General features: G+C 47.2%; 1 protein-coding gene across 3 annotated transcripts; it reads right to left on the bottom strand.

Annotated features, from left to right (window-relative positions):
* Window positions 1-3,546: 3,546 nt before the first annotated feature.
* Window positions 3,547-10,307, bottom strand: LOC110551033 (immunity-related GTPase family M protein 1-like). 3 transcript variants are annotated; one of them, XM_021641362.2, is made up of 4 exons: window positions 9,956-10,307; window positions 6,585-6,800; window positions 5,534-5,617; window positions 3,547-5,064 (listed from the first exon to the last, which is right to left on the bottom strand). In XM_021641362.2, exons 2-4 carry the CDS (start codon window positions 6,609-6,611, stop codon window positions 3,871-3,873), a joined length of 1,305 nt encoding a protein of 434 aa, XP_021497037.1. In that variant the 5' UTR covers window positions 6,612-6,800; window positions 9,956-10,307; the 3' UTR covers window positions 3,547-3,870. The 3 variants fall into 3 exon arrangements, with proteins under 3 accessions (XP_021497037.1, XP_021497038.1, XP_021497040.1); XM_021641363.2 differs by lacking the exon at window positions 5,534-5,617 and having other exon boundaries at window positions 9,956-10,306; XM_021641365.2 differs by lacking the exons at window positions 5,534-5,617; window positions 6,585-6,800 and having other exon boundaries at window positions 9,956-10,303.
* Between the last annotated feature and the right edge of the window lie 8,503 nt (window positions 10,308-18,810).

Genomic DNA, 18,810 nt, shown 5'->3' with positions numbered 1-18,810 from the left:
ACTCCATTGTTTCAGACATAGGAGCACACCATGCCTTTGCTCTGCCATCAAGGGCTCCAAATCTCTGTTAGCCCAACTAAACGCTTTCTTTTATAAGTCACTTTGGTCATGATGTTTTGTCCCAGGAGTAACTAAAAGGCCAGGCAGAATGGCGCATGCCTTTAATGTCAACACGGGTGTGTGTGTGTGTGTGTGTGTGTGTGTGTGCAGAGGTGGGTAGATGTCTGTGAGTTTGAGGCCAGCCTGATCTACATGTCAGGTTTCATATCTACGTAGATAGACCCAAATCTCAAAAAAATGAAGCGAGCAAGCAAGCAAACGAACAAGAAAAATAACGAATAGCTTAATTATTTTTTTTTGAAAGTTAAGTAAAAACCTGATTGTTCCATTATGTTTCCTACAGTCTAGCTTTTACGGACTGGATATTTGTGGGATAATTTTCTTTTAAACTATTGGACTAGACCAAGGCAAATAAAGAGGACTATGTTTCTTTAGCAGACAGAACCTGGTGCTTCCTGGGTTTGAAATTAAAAGCATTTGATGATTCCACATCTGGCTAGAAACAAGGCTGAGGGCTTCCTCAGAGCCTTTGCTGCTCCCTGGCCACACCCTTTCACCTCTGACCCTGTTGTCAGCCTGGGCCTCTGATAGAAGTCCAAGGCTTTTCTCCCTCCAGGCTCTGTGTTTGCTGCGCTCTGTTCCCGGAAGCACTTCCCTTCTGTGCTTTGTGTCCTAAATGGGAATTCCTCATTCTGCTTCCACCTGGATTTGGTATTAGAGAACCAATGTATTAAAGTTACAGCCATCTTTACTTCTGGCTTCTTCCACCTCCTGCTCTGCTTGGCTCGCTTCTTCTTCCAAGTTCTTAGCTCGGTCAATCTAGGTTAGCTCAAAGGGCTTCCACAGAGGAACTGATGTCTATGTCTATGTATATGCTGGGTAAAAAGGAAAGGGAGAGTCTTTGAGAGAAAGAAATGAACAGAGATACCTAAGGACAGAGCACTCTGCCCCTGGAGAGGGGCAAGTAAACCTCTTCTGGAAGCAGGAATGCAAACTCAGACACGAGAAGTGAGAGGGAGCCCCACAAACAGTTCCCGGCGGTCCATTAAGCCGAAAGGATGTCACCGGGTCAAGAGCCATAGCAGGAAAAAGAAGCTCACAAGATGAACATGAAATTATTCTCCACACAAGTGTAGAGCGGCCAGTGGAAACTGGGAAGGTTTCAGGCCTACTGAGAGGCTTAGTCACTCCTGTGCGTGTGTGTGTGTGTGTGTGTGTGTGTGTGTGCATACACACACAATAACAATCAAATCTGTGTAGACTCCTGGAATGGCACACGTTAAGCAACTACAATGGTCATGGTGGGACTTTGTGAGTGGGAGAGGAATAGATTTCTGATCTATATAACACATTCAATCACCGTGGCCACTTAGCTTGTGGGGTTCTATGCAGATAAAAAGACACATCCAGCTTTTTTTGTCCCTTTTGTTTTGTTTCTTTGAGATGGAGTCTTGCTGTGGCTCCGTCCTTAGGGAACTCATAATGCAATCCGGGCTGGCTGCAAGCTCAGGTTTTCCCAGCCTGCACCTCCTAGGCCCTGGGATCAGAGGACTGCACTACCCTGCCTGACTGTAGCTCTTTTTTTTTTTTTTGGCTCCTTGACCAGTGAGTGAGCTGAGACTGGGAATGAAAAGTAGGGACACATTTGTGGACTGAGCACAGATGAATGTGCTCATTAACACCTCCAGCTCCAGGTTGGTAAAACCGTCAAGGAGAACAGCCTGGGGCATGAGCCTGGCTCCCACTCAGGCGCTGCTGCAATCCAGAACCGTGGCTTGGATCGGTTCTTTGTCACTTTAGCACACCAACGGTACTAGCACCCCCCCCCCCCAGGCTGGCTCTTCTCCAAACTGGTCCACAGGTACTCTGTCCTCCCCTAATGCTTTTGGGAATGTCAGTGGCTGACTGGCTTTAGGGACTGAATCTATAAGGTTTCTCATTCTCACAGGCATGGCCGCGCAGCAACCCCCCCGCCCCGCCCCGGGCTGCCTGCCTTCCAGGGTACTTATGAACTCAGCCTAACACAGGTGCAGATCACAATGTGAAAGATCAGCCACCCCCTCAGGAGGCTTTTGGGATTTGGCCAGTGGGCTGCACAGGCAAGACCAGACAGAAGTAAGAGCGGTGAGGACGGGGCTTTTGCTTCTTTCCGCTCTTCCTTCCAGGCACCTGTCACCATATGCCTCCCCTTTTCCCCAGTCGCAGCTTTCATATAGCTGGTTATTGTCATCAAGGGCCAATAATCTACCGCTCTGTTGGTCTGCTATTGGCTGGGTATGTTTTGCATCTCCTGATGCTTCATGTGCTGAAGGTTGGTCCCCACTGTGATAGTATGGAAATGGTGGAACCTTTAAGAGGGGTGCCTGGTAGAAAGTGATTATGTCCTGGGGTCATTGTCCTTGGAAGAGACTAATGGTGTTCTTTCCCACTGAATTATTTCCCCCTAAGAGTTAGTTGTTATAGAGAGAGAGAGACTGGTTCTTAAAGCTGCCTGGCTTCCAACATGAGCCTTTCTACACGTGACCTTGCCCTGGCTGTTTTGATCCTATCCAGGATGAGGCCCTCACCCTATAGGCCACTCTGGTTTTTCTCCTCTGAAACTGTGGGAACATTTCAAGGTTTATGGATTGATGTATTTGTTTAGATTTTCCGAGACAGCGTTTCTCTGTGTAACAGAGCCCTGGCTGTCTTGCAACTCACTCTGTAGACCAGGCTAGCCTCGAACTCATAGAGAGCTGCCTGCCTCTGCAACTCGAGTGCTAGGTCATGTGCCACCACACCTACCTTCAAGCGACAGTTTTGTGTGTATATGCGTCTGTGTGAGTGTACACCACCTATGTATGGATGCCCACAGAGGCCAGAAGATAACATCGGGTTCCCTGGAATTATAGTTGGTTGTGACCCACCTGTTGTAGGTGCTGAGAACAGGTCTGGGGTCCTCTGGAAAAGCAGCAGTGTCCTACCCACGGACCCAGCCATCTTGCTCCTCAATGAGTTAGGAATCTCATTTCCGTTGTATCACCCAACCTCATGGATTTTGTTCCAGTACCAGGAAATTAGACTAAAAGATGGCCCTTAGAGGCCTTGAGAAGGTCAGTCTTCCCTGTGTTGGCTCAAGGCTCAACACCATCTCTTGGCTCCTCGAAACCTCACCACACACTTGAAAGAGACGTGCTTAGCAAATTCTCCTCAAACGGTCCAGCGTGAAGTCCGTTGACGCTGGTACTCTCTCGCCATGACACTGACTCAGGTAAGCCTGAGTTCCCTCTTAAGATAGTATTCTTAGCTACCTGGCAGAGAATGTGTGATAGGTAAGCCCCTTGCCTTAGGAACACTGGAGTTCTGTCCCCAGCACTAAACAGAACCCAGAGAACAATTGCTACCACATTCTCTATCTGCTTCCAAAGTTGAAATAAGTGTTTCTCTGTACCCACGTGAGTCCTTAACAGGGGCATCTAGGAAAAGGAAGGAGAGAATACAAAGGCATTAATGAAGAGGCCCTGACTTTATTGTTTTAGAGGAAAATTGATTTAGACACACATCACACTTAACTGAAAGCAAATTTTCTATATTCCAAATCTAAGAATCACGGTCAATGATTTTTAACAGCTACTTGTCCCTCACCCTCAGCAGAACAATGCAGTAGATTCGAGATGAGAGAAATGAGTGATTTTGACTCTTCTCAATCTAAAACCCTTACAGGAAGTGTTGTTCTAGCTCTCGATTTCTAGTGGGGACGTAGAGATCTAAGAGGATCCCAAGGCAGTCTGGCTTCCACGTGAGAAGAGGAGTGCCAGGCCGCCCTCTACGCTAGATTTGAGGAGGGATGATAGCATCTTCCAGGATTTTCTTCAGGATGGCCTTGGTGTCTTGGACAACTAATAGAAGCATGCGTTCATGCCTCATGCGCCTGAAACAGCCACGCAAGCATGGGAGAAACGTAAGCAAGCAGTCTGTGACTGCATACGTCATCAGCCTCAGTTTCCAGTCCTCTCTGCGGAGAGTGTCCAAGTTCTGGGACTTCATGTTGGCCTTGTACGCTATGACTACCGTCCCCATACTCTGGGCTACCTGCTGGAGGGCGTCATCATCTACACCCAGTACCAGTCGGTAGGCTTTCAGACACTCCCCCATGTCATCGTCGTTTCTGACACCAAGAGAATCCTTCAGGTTCCCGTTGGCTATTCTCTCCTTCCAGGAGGCCATTTTATCATCAACGATCTTCTCACAGGTGCCATAAAGGATCGTTAGGGCCTCACCGCACCTGATGTTGGAGAGGTCTTTATAAAGTGTTTCCCTAAGCTTTGGGAAGTCATGTAGCAAAGGGTCTAGATTGGATACCAGGAATATGGGGGGCTCGTTCACCCCCGCCTTCTGGAGATTCTCCCCGACATTCTCCCTGATGTTCTGCAGGAGCAATAGCTCCGACAGGACGCTTGTGCTGAGGTCCCTGTCCAGCTTGGTCCAGACAATATAGAACCTCTTTCCCATCCCCTGGATGACTTTGGCCAGCTTCACATGATTTGAACTGAACTGCTCAGAGGCGACAATGATGAATAAGTCACAGACTCTGAATTTCATCTCTTTCACATAGTTCTCTACGGTTTGGGCTGTGGCTCCCAAGCCAGGCAGGTCCCACAGTACCACCTTGGGGAAATGGGATGAAGAGTATTCAGCCCGAGTCTGGGTGGTCCTCACCACCCCAGTGGGAGCTGAGTCACCTTCCTCATGGCCAATGAGTCGGAGTGCATTGATGAAAGATGAGATGCCATTGCCCGAGTCCCCAGTCACAGAGATGTTCACTGGCGTTTGGGACAACGTTGCCACAGTCTCCTTGAACTCATATGCCAGTTCCAGCAGCTTCCCTCCTTTCAAGGCCTTTTCAATGTTCTTGCTCGCCTTAGGTAAAATGCTGTTGTCTGTTTGATATGACGTGACAAAGGGGAAGGATGAGTTTAGTGGAGGATAACGCTTCTCGGCCATCTTGGGGAGTAGCGGATCAACCTGCGGAAGTGGAAGAGTTGAGGAGTTAGACATAGGGTACTATAGGAATCAACAGATTTCGCGCCACAGCCTCCAGGTTCCCGATCCACAGCCAGAGAAGTGGCAAAGACGTTTCATTTTCAAGCAGAACAATTCAGGGGATGGTTGCATGGTCACGGAGGGGAGTTCCTGAGCAGGGCTGTACAGAAGCAGGACTGTAACCCCTACGAGCAGGCAGGAGGACGAACATGCCAGCAGCCAGCTCTCCCTTCTAAGCCATGTCCTGGTGAGGGAGGGCCTGCCAGCCTCAAGCATGATTTCATTATTCTTTTCTAGAGAACACACTCTGACTTTTCCCTTTTCAAACGATATTTTTATTTGGGATCACTTTTTTTTTTCTTCTAGTAAATGATCATCTCCCACCAACTTCAACAGACAAATCAAAACAATTTCTGAACCGTCTGCTACTGGTTCTTTGGTCAGGACTTACATTTGTACATTTCTGTGTGTAACTGCTGGTAGCAGAGGCACTCAAGTTGATTTGTGAAAGTAGATTTTTCTTGTTGGCTGATTCCTTGCAATGAAATCAAAGCATTAGTGGGACTGGGGTAGGGCTGAGAAGAAAATTGGTTGGGATCACCAAGTGGATTTTTTTTTGGGGGGGGTGAGGGGGTACAGTTTCTGTGTGTGGCCCTGGCTTTCCTGAAACTCACTCTTTAGACCAGCCTGGCTGTGAGCCAAGAGATCCATTTGCCTCTGCCTCCCGAGGGCTGGGATCAAAGGCGTGCGCCACCACAGCCCAGCTAACAACACACAAAACACACCTTCCTGGCGGACTTAAAAAGTTCCCCGATCATGACTGATTGGTATGCTATCCTCTCTTAAAATTCAGCTTTCTTCTTGTGCATGAACACAAATAAAAAATAAATTCCACAACTCAGGGCTCAGTAGCTAAGGGCACTTGATGATGCTGAGTCAGATGATCTGAGTTCAATCCCAAGAATCCCCATAGTGAAGATAGAACCGACTCCTGAAAGTTGTCCTCCAACTCCCCTTCTGCATGCACGCTTGAACATATGTACACACACACACGCACAGCATGTACAAATCTAAAACCTAAGTTCCTCGATCCCCCCCACCCCATAGAGCCTTTCTGTCCCATTAGGAGTACCCGATGGAACATCTGGAGACCTGTCTTGTCCTCACATTGAGGGAGGATGTTTCCCTAGAAGATCCGGTTATTTATCTGTAGGACACGTTCACGGCCATGGGACGTCCAACCGCACAGCTTCTCATCTTCCATAGAGCTCCTTGGGCTCAAGCACCCCCTCCACTTATCCTTCTCCTGGGATAGCGCCTGAATTTAATACTGTTCTGCTCCCCATAGCTTTGTTATTCAGCCTCGGGACTTGTACCCATCCTTTACAGAAGAAAATGGCAAGAGACCATTCCGTGTTTGAGTTGCTCAGCTCCTTGTAACATGGACACGTGCCTGGAACTCCAGCGTTCTGCCTCAAGCACCAGAAAGTCACGCTACCCACCTCATAGGACTTGTGTGATGGTTTCATGACAGGGTCCGCGTGCTGCTTCCCGCGCACCTCTCGGCTCCCTTGGTGAGGTTCTCTGGTTTTATTAGGGTCTCTGAGGAAGCTGATCCTCGGGGTCTTCCTCCACTCTTACACTTTAAGAAGGTCCTGTGTCTGTGAATCTGAGTTGGCTCCTTTGAATGCCTTATCTCACTTAACACTCCTCAAACCCTATTAGAGTAGTGGAATTCATTATTGTTGATTGTGGGTGAACAAACAGAAAATCAGGGATAAACAGTCATTATTTATTTATTTACTTATTTAATTCTAGACAGAGTCTTGCTTGGTAGCGCAGGCTGACCTCAAATTTATGGTCCTCCTACCTCAGTCGCTCTAGCGCTGGGATTACAGGCCTCTACCACAATGCCCAAGAACCAGTTTTGAATTATACACAGAGTGTGTAAGGAATCCAAAGGCTGATCCTTGGAACACAACTGTGTAGTGTTTCTGTCTGTATAGTGAAGACAATACTACTTTACAGAGGTACGGTCCATGATGCGGGGTTTCCCTTGGGAACCCTAGTCTACCCGCTGTCACCAATTGTCATTTACCCTTTATACGGACACCCAGCTCCTAATTGTGGAGACCAACATGTCCGTCCTCTTTCATAGGCACCGTATAACTGAATTGCAATGGTAAAGGAGATTTCCTCCAGTGTCTCCATCAACTCATCAGGAGACCAAGGTGCTTTATCGTCAGTGGGAGGGAGACTACGGGAAAGGTGGCTGTCCCATGTCACAAATCTGCATAGGGGCTGCAAGCCCCTTGAGCCTGTGACTATAGAAACCATTCAGGACCCTCCTCTAGCAGTTCTCAGGTGAGACACTATGGAACAGCCAGAGTGGCATGCTGCCCACTTCAGACAAGGAGTCCTGAGCTGGGTCTGAAGACATCACGGTGGGCTGGTACAGTCTGAGACAAAGTTGGCTGGAAGCCAGGGGAATGAAGCAGGATGAAGTCCAGGAGGAGAGGACATTCTGTAGTGGTGTGTGGAGATGGGGGACAGAGATTAGAGGCTGCATGACATTTAGTAGTGTCTTGTCCTCAAGGCGGTTCTCCCCACTTGCCTGTCACTGGCCAGGGTCTAGCTCTGCATTTGCTTTGCTTTACTTTGAGTTTCACTCACCAGGGTCGAAGGTGAGTGCAAACCACGCAGATCTCTGAACTATTTCTGTGGCCGTGACTGAAGATGGGGACTTCCCACCTGCCTGCACCCCTGTGCACCCCTGTACTGGGCCCTGTGGGGGACGGTGGAGGTCACGGCTGCACACGGGATCCAGTAACTCTCAAGAGGGTCATAGCCTGCTGAAGTCCAGGCATTACAGCCGCCTGGGAAAGGCAACGGGTCCCTGTATGAAGCTGCAGGAGTCACCCAGGAGCATTGGTGTGGACAGCCTCGGGGTACTGTGGCTCTGAACATCGACCCAGAATTCTCTCTGGGATTCAAACGGCTCTCCCACTTCCTTTTTTGAGGATCCTGCCCAGATTATACCCCCGTTTCACACTCTCTACAGAGGGTTGAAGATCACCAAGGAAGAATGTGGATCCTTGTGCCTGCTGGCCCAACTAGAGGGGAGAGCTGGGCCTGGGAAGGAGAATCAGACCTTCCCAGGAGCAGTGTCTTTGCATTCTCCCAACAGACACAAAGAATGAAGAGCATGCTCGTACCTGCCCATCGCTGCATGAAAGGTGGCAGGTACCACACAATTCACCCTGCCACTAGCTTAGTCCATCTTAGTTCACTGGACCGAGTTTTACTATTTTCTACTCCAATTAGTTAACTTGAAAACATGCTTATTATAACCCATTAAATAAATTTCATGGCTTCCCTGAGGCAAAATTTACAAGTGATTTTTTTTTTTTTTCTGGGTAGGGCTCTAGGCAGTTCACCTGTCACACAATTATTATCAGTCGCCATCAGAAAGACTCACAGAAATGTGGGAACGAGACTGGGCTAATAATGGACCTAAAAACAAGGATTTTTGTGAACTAGTATTTGTTGGAGGATTCCTACTGCTTGAGGTTGTAGTTCTAGACTAGATAGCCATTCTGAGCTCAGCATTAAAGCACAGAACTCCTTCTTTGCCAGCAGGGCCTCTTCCTTTCTGCCTGACTTCATGTGGAGAGGGTCTTTAGACACAGATGCCCCTAACCCCATTTGCTATATGGCTTCTGACACAGCTCTTTGCTAGCTCTCCCCTCCCCTCGCCTATAGGATAATTAGGTGCTGTGTTTCCATTCATATGATAGGAGCGTGCTGTATAATGCAAATCAAGCATCCTTGAACCAATTGTGTACACCTATCTTTGGAGCCCCCACCCACTCCCCAAGGGCTATATAACCTTTGTTCTTTGGGAGTAAAGTTGTACTAGCTCCCTGCAATGGTTCCTGGGGTGGGTGTGTGATCCCTGTGCAGTGCTCGCATTCCAGGCACACTCCTCATCCCCTGCCTCTCCTGACTTTGTGGGCTGCTGGGATGCAGACCCCAGGCAGCAGGAGAATCTTCACGTATTCTTGTGTGTGCTAAAAACCCTCATTTATTCCTTATCTGATCACCATTAGGAAAGACTGAGAGAAAAATCAAGATGCGTATTTCTGGAAAGGGTGATCAACTTTCTCATGAACGGGGACAATACTGAGCCCAGAACGCTCTGGGTAGATGGTGTTTGGAAAGCTTCCACCTCATTAACTAATCTGTAAATTCAAGAGTCGGTGTTTTAAGCAGAGCCACTTTCTCCAATGCAGATAAAACATTTGAATGGAGCAGACAAAAAAGGTCACTAAGATACCTGATACTCAAAACCTACACTGAGATTCCTCTTTTCTGGATGGTCCAGATAAGGCACAAACTCTTTATATATATAATATATATATTGTGTATATTTAAAAATATATAATATATATAAAATATAAAATATAATATATATTTTTATGTGTCTTAGATATTGCCTAGATATTGTGGACCATTCTGCATTCTGATCTGACCATTTGTGAAGAGGTGCTATATTAGATTCCAAGAGGATAGCTGGAGCGCCTGCCCTCTTTCTTCAGGCTTAGCTACTATTAGAAGACCCACAAGGCCAGGAATATGCAGGTGGGATAGGCATTTGCTCCAGGCTGGTGGCTTGGATGGATTTGAGCCCCAAAGATACTGCAGTGCTGTGTGGTACTGAAGACAGTCGGAGAAAGGTCCTGCTTTGAACTGTACCTGAGCAAAATAAACCAGACCCCAAGGTCACATGACCTGGTGTCTGGGTTCTATTTTTCATACCATAAGTAAGGAGGACTGGGGGTGGCCGAGCTATACTTGAGAAGCTTTTACTTACCTGCTCTGGAGGAGAGGTTCTATGTGACCCGAGGTTAGTGGCCTTCCAGGAATGTCACCTGTTCCTTTAAAAATGTTGCTCTCCTCCAGCACAAGTTCTCTGTGGAAAGAACTAGAACTGGAATCCAGACCCGGGATGTTCAGAGATGCAATGCGAAGGTCTGGAGTCCTTCTGAGCGGAATCAGGAAGGGGTCTGGTCGCGTGGATTTCCTTTCTGCCTCTGGTCTCTATGCAGTTTGCTTTTGCCCTGCAATTTCTAGTTCTGAATCCTGCTTGCCACGGTCCAGCGGGGAGGGGACTCCAGTGAGCATCGGTTTCAGTTTCTATTCCCGGAAATGGCTGGTTTGCAGGATTAGGCTTGGCAGGCTGCAGAGGATTCTTCAGAGAGGGGAAGGCTGTGCTGACCCAAGTTCAATATTAGTGCGGGTGGGGCTGAGGGATGGGTGTGTGTGTGTGTGTGTGTGTGTGGTAGTGGTGGGGCTGGAGGCGTTGGGGGTGGGTGTTTGCTTAGGGACCTTAACAGCCAGCCCACGGGCAGAGCATCCTGTGTCTGCCCTTGCTACTTCTTTCCTCCACCACCTGTGGAGAGAATGGCTATGGGGAATGTTGATCTCCTGACCCACCAAACTCTGGCCGCTTAGGTGCTCGGAGACTGCCCCGCCACCTTGTTTTCCCGTTTACTGGCTCACTTGGTTATGCCCACCTCACTGTTTTCATGAAGGAGGAAGTCAGAGCAGCAGGGGGTGGAGGAAAAAACGCTCTCGTCCTTGCTCGTGGGTGTCTGACCTGAGCTGAGAGAGGGCAGATTTCATTTTCTTAAGATCCAGGAGCTGGTTTATTAGGGAGTTGGACCCCTGAGCAAAGGCAGGGATTGGCGGCTTTGACTATACATGGAAGCGTTGACCCCTGTGTGATGTTCTCATAAAGAAAAGCAGAAGTGCTTTCTAGCAACGGGCGACGGCCACGTTGAAGAAGGGGGCGGATCAGAGCGGCAGGGCGGCTCTGTTATTCCCTTTGCTGCCTTTTTTTTTTTTTTCTGTACCTACTGTTGAGTTTTTACTGCACAGCTGAGTATATAGGCGCAGGTGTGTGTGTGTGTGTGTGTGTGTGTGTGTGTGTGTGTGTGTGTGTGCGCGCGCGCTCGTGAGCAGAGCTGAGCCTGTTCCGGACTCACTGTGGAGGGAGGCAGGTTGGGCAGGGAGGAGTGAGGAGGAGGCCACACGGGAGCTTTCCAGTGTCCCGCCCCCCCAACACAACTTCTGCCTACTGCTGGCTCAGTATTGCCCCTGGTCACGCAATGTGACCCTCTGGTGGCAGGGAGTCTTCTCTGTCACCCCTCCATGTGACCAGGCTTTCTCTTTCTCCTTTCTGGAAATGACTGAGTTGCTGGGAAGAGGACCGAGTGGGGGTAGCTGCTTTTGCATTCCTGTTCTTGTTTAATGACCTGGAGGTTTTGAGTGAAATCCAGGAGCTGTCCTTCTTGTTTGCTTTCCTCTAGGCCCTCAGCTTCTCCTCCAGGGCTGAGGAGAAGCCAGGCTGCTGCAAATTTCCGGCTGATTTCGACCTCTGTCTTCAGAGACTGGCAGGAGCTGTCTATATGTCCTGCTGCCTTTGTGGGATTTCTAAACGAACGGACAGGTTCCCCAAGGCAGGATGACGGACGTAATGACTGGAGGCAGTGTGTACTCACAGAGTAATGAGAACACAGGCGGCCTGTCCTTGAAGGTGTCATTTGCCCAGAGTTTTTGAGTGGGGCTGCCTGGAGTTAGAGTTTCCTGATGGAGGCTAAGGTCAGGTGGTTGTCTGTTTAGAAGCCTCGTTCGAGAGCTAGGTCATGGTGACACGTCTCAGTTGTGAGACGGTGGTTATGAGCTGCAGACTACTTTGTGTTATAAAAGCGAGTTCCAGGCCAACTTGGGCTTCCTAGGAAGACTGTTGGAAGAACTGAAAAAAAAAATCATAAACACACACACACACACACACACACGCACGCACACATACACACACAAAAGAAGGCAAGCATTTCAATCATTTTGCTGTGGAAGGAATGTGGAAGTTTGATCATCTCGAATTCAAAGTCTGTCACCATCTTTTGTGTGTATGTGCGTGCGTGTAAAGACAGCCTGGTGGAGGCCCTGGGGAGAGTTCAGGAGGACAAGGCAGAGTAGAGGAATCCTCTTAATTAGGTTCAGGGGGAGAGTAAGGTTTCATGCCACACGGTTTTGAGTAGTCACAGCACACACCTGTGTCAGGCTATCCGGATTTCTGGATGGTAGGAATATAGGGGGTGTCTTACATTTTGGGGAAGGAGTGTGTGACCTTCAGGATGGATAGGAAAAGGTAGGAGGACCTCATTAGGTTAATGTGTATCCCTTATTTGGGGTATGCTGCTGATAGGCCCTGACAGCTAGGAGTCTGGTCGGCTGGGCTGCCCCGAACACACAACTGTGAGGGTGGATAGAGACAGATGAGTGGCTCTCCTTGGCCTGGAACTCCTAGTGTAGACCAGGCTGGCCTCCAACTCACAGAGATCCACCTGCACCCTTCTCCTGAGTGCTGGAAGTAAAGGCATGGGCTACCATGATCAGCACAGGTTCTTACCATCTGAGTGATCCTGTCTTAGTAGGCTTTTATTCTGATTAATTATCCATTCACCACAGAAAAGAGAGCGGAAGGTCAGTGATTACAAAATACACAGCAGGGGCGTTTCTTGTTTACTTTCTCTGATACTGAAGTGTGGGGACTGCCTCTCTCTTGCCCCTCCTCCTTATGTTCAACAGTGATATTCAGTTCATTAATCACCACGCCAGGTTACACCTCCCGGAAAGATTCATGCTGATTTACTCTGGATGAACAGGGTCCTGGATATAGCTGGGTGACCGGCCAATCACAGTCTCACACCTATCACACTGGGAGGCACACACATGTGCAGATAGACGTGCACAAATACACATCTACACAGGTGCCAACATACTTGAGGTCACAGAGCCTTGTGCCAGGATAATGAAGTCATCGGCCATTTGGTTTACAACTAAAGAAAGGGCCCTAGTGTTTCTGTCAGGGGTAGTGTAGGTGCCTTAGCTTCGAGCCCGGAAAACTTAGTTTCTCCTGGACCTCGTTCCTATATGTGACTCCAGCTCACTCACGGAAGGCTTGTCTGCTGCAGCATGGAGGAGGCTCTGACGGAAAGAGCTTTCCTGGTCTCCTGCTCTCACAGAGATAGGGCTGCACGCTGTTTTTCCTTTCTTCTTCCTCTCACAAAGCACCCGCAGAGGTGACTTATCACAGGTTGTCAAGGTTAGGGCTCCAGCTACCATGAATACCACCTCAGTTCTTCTGCATGTAGAATTGTACTTTGACTCCCACAAGGAAACCAAGGAGCTTACATCTGGGGCTCAGAGATTTTATCTCTTCTGCAACTGCCCCCTCCTGGCTGTGGCCTGTCACTGCACACCGGACCGTGGAAGTCTGTCTTCAAAATATGTGAGGTGTCTTAGCACTCTGTCCTTACACAGAGAGGTGGTTTCTTTCACTACTGCATGGCATAATTTAATCGGGACGGAGCGGTCTTTCTGTCTTTGTCTTCTTTTCAAAATCACCTTTATTTTGCGTGAGTATGTGTGCATGTGTATGTACGTGATCTCAGGCTTTACCATTCATGTCATGCTGTGTTCCTTCATAGACCATTTGCATATGCGAAGTAATTGCCCCTCTCCACTCTCTGAAGGGATAGAATGTGGGATATTTTCTCATGTAATATTTTGGTTTTCTAATATTTAACTCCTGCCCTGGCTCACATAGTTCACATAAAAGTTTTTTCCCCCCTAGGGAGAATCAGTCTTCTTCAGAGATGAGAGTCCTCCTGATGGCTATCTAGTTTCCAGTGATCAGCCCTAAGCATTTATTCATGCAAGGAACACTAAATGGACTTTTGGCAAGGTTTTTGTTATAAATGTGTGTGTGTGTATGAGAGAGAGAGAGAGAGAGAGAGAGAGAGAGAGAGAGAGAGAGAATAATTAATCAGAGGAAGTGGAGAGAAGTGGGAGGAGTTGGAGGGGAGAAAGGGAGGTATGGAATGATGTAGATAGGGCACTTACATACGGAAGTCTCAAAACAATTTTAGAAAGGAAAAAAAAGTTACCAAATATTGCTTCTTTCCCTTAGTAGCCTGTAGGTGTCACTGTGGTCCCTTTTTTCATTTTCTCTAGCACTAATAACTTGGTGCAAATTATCCACATGAGAACTGTGGACAAGGATGGTGATAAAGGGGTGATGGTCTGGAGTCCACAGGCTCAGTCATGTGACTTTTCTGGAGAGATGTGAACAGTCAGATAGGGCAAAGGCATTTTCTCCAAGTCTGTCTTAGTCAACCAGTAAACATTTTGGGATTTTTTTGCAGAAACTTGGGTGACTGAGGGCAGTGGCCTCACTGATAAGGAACACTGTATCCTTGGAAGTATACGGTATTATAGAATGTCTTGCCTCCCTAGCAAGTGTTTATTGCTTGTGTAACCTTGGGAAGAAGGGACTTGTGAGTCTGGAGCCATTGAGCAGCTGCTGCTGCTGCTGCTTCCTCCTCCTCCTCCTCCTCCTCCTCCTCCTCCTCCTCTTCTTCTTCTTCTTCTTCTTCTTCTTCTGCTCCTCCTCCTCCTCCTCCTCGTCCTCGTCCTCCTCCTCCTCCCCCTCTGCCTCCTCCTCTTTTTTTCTTCTTCTGCTTTTTCCTAGACAGGATCTCTCTGTGTAGCTTTGGTTTTGCTTTATAGACCAGGGTGGCCTCGAGTGATCTGCCTGCCTCTGCCTCCCTGAATGCTGGGATCCCAGGCATGTACCACTGCACCTGGCTGCCATTGAGCTTCTTGAGTCCCTAAGATTTTTTTAGGTTTTGTGTTTTATGAGCCTCCCTTGGATTTCAGATGGCACCATTTTAAGAGTCAGGTTCTCTCCCCTCCCTCCCCTCTTTCTCTCTCCAGTCTGCTGTGGGAAGAATAGCCTCCGTCTGCTTCCAACTCCATGAAGCTTTTCCTAAAAGCATGAACCAAATGGTTAAGGGCTGAACAAACTGTAGGCCTCTCAAACCATGAGCCAAAAATAAATTCTTTCTTTTTAAAACATTTTTTCTTAAGTTGTTTCTTTCAGGTATTTGTTCACTGTTACCAACACTAGTAACCAACATTATTTTTACCTTGTTTTTGTTATTTCCTCTTACCAAGTCAGGACTTGTAAACTAATTGTGGGGACCAAATACAATTTTGTCACTCAGAAATGTTTTTTATTATATTAAAATATTTTTTTGTACAATATATCCTGATTATGGTTTTATATCCCTCTACTCTTCCCAATTCTTCCCCACCATCTCTTCATCTGGATCTACCACCTTTCTGTCTCTTGTTTAAAAAAAAAAAGCAGGCATCTATGGAATAATAATAAATAAAATATAACAAGGTAAAACAAAAATAAACAAATTGGAATAGGAGAAAACAAACAAACAGAAGGAAAAGATTGCAAGGAAAGACACAAGAAATATAGATACAGAGACCCACCCATTTGCAAACTCAAGAATCCCATAAAAATGCAAAACTGGGAGCCATAATCTACATGCAAAGGACTTGTAGGGCAAAAATATAAACACGAATAAGAAATTAATAACAAAACAAAAAATGCTGGCATGATGTTATGAGACAAGGTACCTCCAAAGACACTGTTGAGTTTGTTTTCTCTTGGCCTTCTACTGCTGGGCCTGCAGCCTACCCTTAAGAAGTTTGTTTCCCCAGTGTTTTGTTTTCTCCCTTGGAGAAAACCTACATTTTCACTTGCAAGTGGTTATTCATTGGAGACAGCTTCTGGGTTAGGGATGGGGGTATGTGTCTACTTTTCCTTTTCGCTCCAAGAGCCCACCAGATACAGACTCTGATATAGCCCACCGTGCTGGCCCTGTGCATGCTGTCTCAGTCTCTGTGAGTTCATATGTGCCTTGGTCCTGCTGTGTTTAGAACGTCTTATTTCCTTGCTGTTCTCCAACCCTTCTGGATCTTATACCCTTTCCACCTCCTTTTTCACAGAGTTGAGCCCCGAGGGGATGGAATTTGATGGAGACATCTCGTTTAGGGATGAATGTTCCAAGCTCTCTCGTTATCTGCCTACAGTCTGGCTTTGGGTCTCTCTATTTGTTCCCACCTACTACAGGAGGAAGCTTCTCTGATGATGGCTGGGTAAGGCACTGATACACAAGTATAGCTAAATGTCATTAGGAGTCATTTTATTGCTACATTCCTTTATTGGAACAGTAGTATTTGGTTTTCCCCTGAGTCCCTGGGCTGTCTATTTCAGGTTCGTGGTCACCCAAACAGTATTAGGTATGGGTTCCATCTTGTGGAGTGGTCTTAAATCAAATCAGATATGGGTTGATTACTCCCACAGGATTCATGCCACTGTGGCACCTCTGTGTCTTGCAGTCAGGACACCATTGTAAGTTGAAGGGTTTGTAACTGAGCTGTCATTTATGTTTCGCTTTTGATAGTGTTCAGAGTAATTTTCAGTTCTAAGAACACTATCCCATAGGGGAGAAGACTCTGGATAGGTGCCAGTTCAGCTTTGTGGTCAATGATGAGTTGTGTAGGTGTTGTCTTGAGCCATAGGGCCTTGCTATCAGTTTGTGGAGAGCAAATGTGGTCTTTGAAGCAGTGTGGGTTGTCTAGGGGTTCCCTTCGGTCATTGACTCAATTAGATGTAACCCATCCCCAGTGCTGTAAGCTTCATTTGCTGACACGCGATGTCCAGTTGAGTTCTGTTTCCCCATTATTTGATTATTTCATTTAGATTACCTTCAAATACATGTATATAGTTTAGGAAGTATCTACTCTAGTAGGTTTCCATACTTCCCCTCAAATGTCCCTTAGTCTTATATTTATGGTTGTGAGCCTAGCCTTTAACGGCTGAGCCATCTCTCCAGCCCGTCCCTTAGTCTTAATTCTCTCTCTCTCTGTTCCCTCCCTTGCCCCTTTCTTCACTTCTCGTCCCCACTTGAGCCTCCCACTCCAGCCCCAAAATATTTTAAATTGATTTATTCTTTCACGGTGTTATTTATACACAATATTTTAATCATGTTCTCACATTTTCCTTTCTTATCTCCTCCTCTCTCCTAATAAACCCCTTCTTTTTCACAAGTTCCCCTTCTATTTTTTTTTTTTTGTCTTTTATTTGTGGCCCACTGCATTTTTTAAAGGTTATTTCCATGGGTGGAAGCTATTTACTTGAGCAAGAACAATGTGCCAACTGAGGAATATGGCTTGTTCTTCACCAGCAACTATTACACTCCTATAGCGCCTGAGGAGGACTGGGGCCTTATAAGTCTCCCTATGCATGATGGAATGTTGATCTTCCCAGTCTTGTGCACATCTTGTGCAGGTAGCTATGACTACTGTGGGTTCTTGGGTACAAAAGCTATGTCATGTTCAGAAGACAGAGTTTCATATAATTCCTTCCTATATGTGCAAGCAAGTATAGTAGACAGAGGCCAGAAGAGGATGGTGGATCCCTCTGCAGCTAGAGTTAGAGGCAGCTATGAGCTGCCTGATGTGTTAGGAACTGAGCTTGTGTCTTCTGGGAAGAGCAGTATTTGTTCTTAACTGCAGAACCATCTCTCTAGCCCCTACTACTGTAGGTTTTGATGAATATGCTTTTCTTTCTTCTCTTATTAGAAGAGAGGTAAACTATTACGCTCTATTTAACATGGTAGTCAATGTGTTACAGCTAAACGGAGATTTCTTTTTTACTCTATTCACGACCTTACATGTCATCATGTTTTCTTCCCTCTGGGTATCATCTATGGCCAAACTCACTATTTCTGATTAAATCTGTGTGCCTAAACAATGTCTGATCACATCAGCCCAGAGCCATCTGGTGGCTGTCAATTGGTCAGTGCCTCATCTAGTGTTTTCTACAAGAGAATAGGGATAGCTCAGGTAATGGTCTTGAATGTCAGATTTTTAGGATCTGACACACTTAGGCTCATCTCCAGTGACTAAAGGGCACGTGACACACCCGAGACTCGACATGGTTGACATCGGTATGCTACGGAGTCTGGAGGATCATCCCTGATAAAAAGGGTCGGGAAGTGGACCCACTGTGTAGTTTGAACTTCCCGGGAAGCTCATGGAATGTGGGCTCAGTGTAGATCCTAAGTTCAGGAAGAGAAAGAACTAACTAAACCCAGTTCACTCAACAGGGGAGGAGAACCGAGGCTTGTAGCCCATACTATTCACACCAATTCCAGACGACCACGTACTTAACAGCACATGACAAGTGTGCTCCTCCCATCCACCAATGTCCACCCCCACCCCCACCCCCGAAGCTGTTAGAGCTCAAGATAGGAGATAAGAGTGGAGATGGCCCATCAAGAGCTCCATACACTGGAGGCACAACAGAAGATTGTAAGGGAGGGACGCAGGGAGGATCACGCACTCCTTTCTGGGGATGAGTGACAATGGAGGGGATGTGTGCTCTAGGATGTGGAAGTGACCAGATTCTGAGGGCAGCATCTTTACAGTCTTACGAGTCATAGCAAGGGCGAGAAATCTGCTTCACACAGAAAAGACCCAAGTGAACACACCTGGCAAAAAGAACTCACCACTCAATCATGAACTTTGGTCTGTTTTTCCACATCCCATTGAATTACAGTAAAACGGTTCTAGTCCAGCTGGGTAACTTAGAAAATCTATTCATGGGCTGGAGAAGTGGCTCAGGGGTTGGGGGAACACTTGCTGCTTTTGCAAACATCCAGGTTTAGTTCCTAGCACCTGTACCAGGTGGCTCACAGCTGCCTGTGACTCCAGGTCTGTGGATCCAGACCTGGGACT

The sequence above is a fragment of the Meriones unguiculatus genome, chromosome 11 (genome assembly GCF_030254825.1).
Source record: "Meriones unguiculatus strain TT.TT164.6M chromosome 11, Bangor_MerUng_6.1, whole genome shotgun sequence".
Lineage (NCBI taxonomy): Eukaryota > Metazoa > Chordata > Mammalia > Rodentia > Muridae > Meriones > Meriones unguiculatus.
This window is presented reverse-complemented; position numbering and strand designations above follow the sequence as displayed.

Bases quoted from the DNA above. Each gene is read 5' to 3' on its own strand.
- LOC110551033 (XM_021641362.2), bottom strand. From the start codon at position 6,611: ATGAAACCATCACACAAGTCCTATGAG. The intron at 5,618-6,584 runs GTGGGTAGCGTG...TTTCATTGCAAG, and splicing joins CATCACACAAGTCCTATGAG to GAATCAGCCAACAAGAAAAA. The intron at 5,065-5,533 runs GTAAGTCCTGAC...CCACTTCCGCAG, and splicing joins ACACACAGAAATGTACAAAT to GTTGATCCGCTACTCCCCAA.